Source organism: Anarrhichthys ocellatus, unplaced genomic scaffold (assembly GCF_004355925.1).
Source record: "Anarrhichthys ocellatus isolate YVR2014 unplaced genomic scaffold, GSC_Weel_1.0 scaffold188, whole genome shotgun sequence".
Classification (NCBI taxonomy): domain Eukaryota; kingdom Metazoa; phylum Chordata; class Actinopteri; order Perciformes; family Anarhichadidae; genus Anarrhichthys; species Anarrhichthys ocellatus.
Genome location: NW_022280218.1, coordinates 163,257 through 170,045, shown reverse-complemented (window position 1 = coordinate 170,045; position 6,789 = coordinate 163,257). Strand labels below are relative to the sequence as shown.

General features: G+C 43.3%; 1 protein-coding gene across 4 annotated transcripts in view; it reads left to right on the top strand.

Annotated features, from left to right (window-relative positions):
- Positions 1-8: 8 nt before the first annotated feature.
- Positions 9-6,789, top strand: part of spire1b (spire-type actin nucleation factor 1b) — a 40,488-nt gene continuing 33,707 nt past the window's right edge. For all 4 annotated transcript variants that reach the window (XM_031878604.1, XM_031878601.1, XM_031878603.1 and 1 more), the window contains exons 1-2: positions 9-600; positions 5,176-5,204. In XM_031878604.1, coding sequence (XP_031734464.1) covers positions 246-600; positions 5,176-5,204 — 384 coding nt within the window. In that variant the 5' untranslated portion in view covers positions 9-245. The remainder of the gene's footprint in view (positions 601-5,175; positions 5,205-6,789) is intronic.

Here is a 6,789-nt window from a genome sequence, read left to right as displayed (position 1 = left end):
CACACACACACACACACACACTTACACACACGCACACACCGTCTTGTGACCGCGCTGGTGGTACCGAAACCTGGACGAGACGTCAGCGCGGGCGGGGAAAAAATATCCACCGGCGCGCTGCTGGTCGCTGCCCCGGGGAGCAGGAGCGAGAAGCATCCATGCCGCCAGGTTCCCTCTCACACATCGGCCTGGACCTGCTCTCGTAATCGGGCCTCCTCCTCCTGCGCTGCTGAGATAATGAAAGGATGGCCGAGCGGCGACGCGGGGACCACGGAGGGCTGACGGATGCCGCCGCGGCGGCGACTCACCGGGATGAGCAGCAGCGTCGCAGCGCGATGAGTTCGACGGAGGAAGCGGCAGTGGAGAGTCTCTCCCTGGAGGAGATACTGAGGCTTTATAGCCAGCCCATCAACGAGGAGCAGGCATGGGCGGTGTGTTACCAGTGCTGCAGGACGCTGGCGAAGGGGCACCGGAGCAGGGGGAGCTCCTCCACCGCCGCCGGAGCATCATCAGCGGTGGCTCCGATGAGGATATTGGGACCGGAGGATGTCAGGATACAGAAAGACGGGTCCGTGAGGGTGGAACACCGGGACTGTGAAGGTAAACTATTATGTGAGAATGAGTGCGCCTAAAGCTGCTCTCGATCTAGGCCAGACCATCACTTGCATTTCAAATAATGGGGTGTTGTGATTGTAATACAAGATAGCCTACAAAATCACGTCACTAGTGTATAATCCCTAAAGTAATATAGTGATAACACAGAGCAATAACGGTACTATAAATATAACATCCAGCACGTGGAGGCTTTAGATGTTTTCCCTGATCAGGTGCTATATCAGTCTTTAATCTAGAGCAGGACAACATCAGCCAGAGTCATGGGGCCCAATTACACCTAGAGCAGGACAACATCAGCCAGAGTCATGGGGCCCAATTACACCTGCTCACTGACAAACAAATGTCTCTCACTGATTTTCACTTTTCCTCCTCACTGAGGGCACGTGTGTGTGTGTGTGTGTGCGTGTACATCACAGGCTACATCTCTCATTGAAGGCCTCTCAGACGGTTTGCCACTTCACATCACATCGGCGGGCTCTCTGATTAAAGCATGTCATTATTGCAAGCTGAAATGTGCATGCATGGGGCCGATGTATATTGTGTGAACAGAAAAGGGTGATGGTCCACCCCTGCGCGGGCCTTGTGTTTTGAATGGCCTGATTACAGCTGCTCCTAACTGCCTGTGACACGGGGGGCCTCTGTTTTATGAGGCATTATAAAAAATAAGCAGTTACGGCCCTGCTGTGCTCCGAAAACATCCAGGAAAGTGAGAGGAGACAGTGGAAGCATATAGCAAGCCAAATGATAAATCACTGCAACATCGTGGAAGATATCCCTTTGGGGGCTTTGCACAGTGTCTGTGGGGCTACATGCAGGGAGTTTATACTGACTTTATTGTGCTTTATGGTAATTTGTGTCTCACATGGGACACAGTTACAGCGTTTATGTGGTATTTGTCTAGCATCCCTCACACTACAGGTGCTTTTTTTTTACAAGGTACCAACCAGGATTCAAAACAGATGACACTGCATGCCGTGTGATGGGCGTGTCTGTGTCTGTCTGAACAGAAAACAGTGTCCTGTCAGACGTAGGCCTGGCATGTTCAGTGTATGCTGTAATCACAGCTGCTGATGCAGTGAACACAGAGTGTAGAGCAGACTGACTAAATCCCTCTCTATCCATCTATCTGTATCTGTCCGTAATGGACTACACCTGAGGGATAGGCTCTTTACTCCAGCTGCAATGTCCACACACACACACACACACACACACACACACATACACACACACACACACACACACACACACACACACTACTGAACACTGCTCGGTCAACATTTTGGCCTTTGATTCGATAACTGCGCCGCATTTCTGTGAGGGCGATGCCGTTTGTGGCCTGTTGGTCTATGCTTAGAATGAATGGGCTATTTTTAGGAGTATGGAAGGGACCATTGGAGAGGGGAGTCCAGGCTTTTATTCCTCAGCTGCTGTAATGTCCCATCATGCAAAACGTATTGACTTGTTGTAGTTATGCATGTTTTGGGGCATTTGTATTTGCAATATACATCTTATTTATTTATATATAAGAAATAAAATAAAGGAGTTTAAATGCAGCTTTATTTGAGTATCGACAATATAAACATTGCCAAGCAGCACAACAGTGCCAATGATAAATAAATAAATAATCTATTTTGATTCTCTTCAAAACCACAATTATATTGAGAGGGGATGAAGGCAAAAGGAGCTGCTGCCAAAACGATACAGATGAACATCTTATCGTTTCCTTCACATCATACTCAAAATGTGCAAATTATTAAACACAGTTTTCATGTAGTAAACAGATTCGGCGAAACACGTTATCTTACAAAGACTGTATTTTAAACATGTATCCATTACTTCTATCTGACTATTGAAAGTGATCATTCATTAGCTAACTATATCAAGTCTTCATTTCTTCCTCCCAATCCTTCCATGAACCCCATGACGAGTTATGAAGTACCTCTGGCTGGGAGTCACTGCTCTGCATGTCTTCAGTCTAAGTCATACTGGGAGTGTTTTGCAAGTGTTTTGATCAGTGCTCTGCAACCGCACAAATGGTCTCGCTTTGCAGGGTGATTTGCTGGTCTAATTCAGTGCAGTCTCTCTCTCTCTCTGATGCACAAGCTCGAGTCAGATAAAGTCATTCATGTAAATAATTTGATAAATCTGTGGCAAAAGTTTTCAGGATTTAGGAGTTCTGAAACTCTCGTCTGCAAAAATTGACTTTGAGTTAAATGCCGACAAGGTTAGTGTTTGACCCACTCCTTACCACGTCCGCCAAGGGCCGGGCCATAATTCAATATGATAATTAATCGTCTTTCAATGGAATCATATCGTGATAAAATCGTATATCGAGATATCGTGGTACACAATCACCTGGTCTAAATTGATCATAACGAGCCTGGACTAACTGAAGGTCTTATTTAAATGACTTTTCATTTGTCAAGTATTTAATTCACACAAGAGTATACAAAACCGTGTGGTTATTTCATATAGACCACTTATTTCGTGAATTACCAGAAAACATGCTGTATCGTGATATATATCGCGATATATATATCGCGATATATATATCGTTATGATATCGCGATAGATTTTGTCTCGGCCTATACGTTCGACCAGTATTCTTTTATTCCGCAGGTCATCTGGGGCGCCTGACACTTTGTATTACATCTTAATACATCATGACAGCAGGACACTTTTTTAGAACCTCTGCAAATAGTTCTCTGTCTCGTCTCGACTTTGACGAATATTTTTAACATCCTACTTTTTTACCAATCGTTACAGCACTATCGAGAAAACACATTGGTTTATCTGCTCCCCCTGTTTGGCAGTGCTCATATCACACCGCTCTTCTTCACCTTACATACAGCAGCGTGGCATTCAAACCTGCTGATGCTGAAGTTAAGGGCCCGAGATGATGTCATAGCTGTTGTGATGTTGCGTTACCGCGTGTCACAAGACAAAACAGCCAATTCGTTTCGTGATTCATCTGTCAGCAGGCTGTTTGTTCACAAAGTACAAGCTGGGCAGATGTAGCCTGGGGGAGCATTTAAGTGGGTCTTCTTTTTGAAGGGAGTACATTCATGCAGCGTGGCTCCTTGGGAGGGGTCTTCTCATCATCGGTCACATGCTACGAACCGCTGAAGTAATTAGAAATGAAACAGAGCTTTTATTAAACCTGGTCTAGTTTGCATAGTGAGAGCACAGAGCACTTTAGCAGAAATGGTTTAATGAGGGAGGGAATCTTTAATCACTGATAAGTAAAATTCCTTTAAACCAAGACCATGAGCAGTGATGGTCTGTATTATTCTTTTAGTTATTTAAATGTCCTGAACCAAAACCAACTATGACTTGGTCCTAATAACGATTCTATTGTTGTCAGAAAACTATTAACAGAATGCATCAGTGAGCCACACCACTGGGTGCCGTGTTCCTTCACCGCCATTTACCGTAGCTTGCGCAGCATGCTGGATTCTCGTGATTACACGAGATCACTCGAGAAGAGGTTAGCGTAGCTGCTGCAGTAGCATGTTATATCTGAACTGAAGAGTATTTCTTCATTGAAAGAAGAGCAGAGAATGCCACCGAAAGCTTTTCTTGATGGAAAAGATGTTTTCGCTATTTTCCCGACTGAGAGTTTGATTGACAGATGGTTCGTTCAATCACCTGCCAAGCTATGTTTTTTTTAAAGTGCTTGCCCTTTACCAAACAGTTTCGAATGACGGCCCTCTCAGATAAACAAACAATTTGGCGCGTCAGGTTAACGTTCACCTTCCTGATTTACGGATACACTCCGCGGCACACCAAATGTGTATTATTCCTCAGCTGAAAATAGTAACATTTGCTAAAAACTACAGTGTCCCACTGTTTTAGGAAATAACAAGTCCTTTTTAGAAATACAACAATGTGTTTGTGAACAGCCCTTAAAGATTGACCTTTTCAGTGACACCGTGTGTCACAGTGTAGGAATGAACAGACTTGGGGTTGAGTGTTACAGACAGTGTACTATAGTTGGGCAGCATTGAAGCAGATTGTGGGTTTTGGTCTTTTCATGGGATTTGTGGGCAAAAAGAAAACAGAGAATACGACTATGCCTCATCCTGTAAAGCTGCACTATGACCTTGAGAGTTTAATGTTAGCGTTTGTAGACATACTTTGTTCCTGATTAGTTTAAGTGTAAAAATAATGTGAAATGCTGTGGCTTGAGATTTTCCATCAGTGACAAAAGAAAACCCTATTGATGCTGAAATAAAGAGTTTCTCAGCTGCAGTCCCTATTTGTGCTTTAACAGATGTGTAGAGTGATGAATATATGAAAATGATGGCCGAGTGATTGCAGTGGATCCTGAGACAATGTATATTTCATATGACGATATTCCTACACGGAATCAAAAGTAATGCATGGCCTTTTGACATGAACGGCTAAGATCATCATTACATGCGCTTAACTTCTGTCAGTCATACATTTTTTTTCACTGTAATATAACAGCTATGTTACCGCGCATGTGTGTGTAAGCTGCTTTGTGCCTCGGCTTACATCTGCTGCTTATCACAACACTGCTCTCTTGTTTCCCTGCAGGTAAATACAGCCCTTGCACAACCACAGAGGTGAGTAACTCCACTGTAGTTCTGTTGTTCTTGTATTTCACCATCACATGCTTACAGAGGCTTGAACAATATTATGTGGACATTATTTACTTGTGTATAATATCAAAGTACATGTTGTGGGCAAGGGAGGACATTATAACTTGGGCACATTATATATGGAATAACAAGGAGCTTTTATTTCAGTTTTGCTTACTGTATGTTCTCAATGTTTACTTCATGTTTTTGATGTGCAACTTTATTGCTGCATGGTCAAAATATAAAAAAATATATACATGTTTAAAATTAGTATTTTGGTCACATGACTGGATTAGTTTGAGTGTAACTAGTTGTGAAACCTTGGTTGGAAGACTTTGGTTGATTACCTCACAAGCCTCCCAGAGTGCAGGCTGGGAAAGGAAAGGAACCAGTCAGTCAATTAACGGGATATTGATGGAGGGAGATGTATGGTTGTACAGGGAGAGATAATAACAGGCTTAATCGTAGTAGAAGCATTTTCTCCTCTTTAAATATTTACCTCCCACAGTTGGTTACATTAGCTAGTTACAGTCAAAGAGGGCGGCCAGCCACAACAACAGAGATGGCACATTAGGGCGGGCACTCTGCGGGATTATTTCAAGTGCAACCGGAGTCAGATAGTGCTGTGGTTGAAACTGTCATAAGCCGTGGGTGTGTGCTGTGTTGATCCTCATGCCTGCAAACGCGGCCGCTGTGGGTCCCCTGCTGCTTAATGAACCAATACTTTTAATAGATAAAATCTTCAAATGCATCTTTCTAATTGGGTTCATTACAAGCTTCGGACTCAGCGTTACATAGAAAACTGCTTCAAAACAGCAAAACGAGCACCGGACGGTGTCCAATGCAAGTTGGTGATGGAGATAGTTTCTGGCATGCAGCAGCATCAACGTCGCCTACCATAACGGCTCTGCTAGCATGTCGATGTCGTGAAACAATGAGCAGAAGGTAATGCATTAAAGAAATGGTTCCACATTTTGGGAAATGTGCTTTTTCACTTTTTTGCCGAGAGTTAGATGAAAAGATCGATACCACTCTCATGTCTGTACGTTGCAAGTGTGGAGCTGAAGCCATGAGCCAATTAGCCGTTTAAAGACTGGAAACAGCTAGCTGGGTTAAAAGATACACCCATACTTTAAGCCTTGATATAATATAAATGGGTGATTTAAATAATAATTCACCCACCTACAATTTTAATGAACGGGGAAATTAGCTATATGACCGGGCTCTAAACATGTTAATTCCTGCTCCGAAGTTTGGTATTTTAAAAACGGGCTAATTAACCCATTGTGTCATTTCTCTTACCTCATGTAAGTCATCTTTACTTTTCTGTTTGTGTTGAGATCAAACAAATAAGATACACAGCGTTAATTAGTGCGCTTTTGAAGTATTTTTAACAGTTACCACCTGCTTCCAGTCTTGCTGCTATGCTAAGCTAAGCTAATCACCTCCTGCCTAGATTCATACTTAACTCATCAGAGTGGCAGTAATATTCGCATTTAACTCTTGGCATGTAAGTGAAGAACTATTCTATTTACACAGGGCAAATACTGTGGAAGGGCCTCAGTACAAG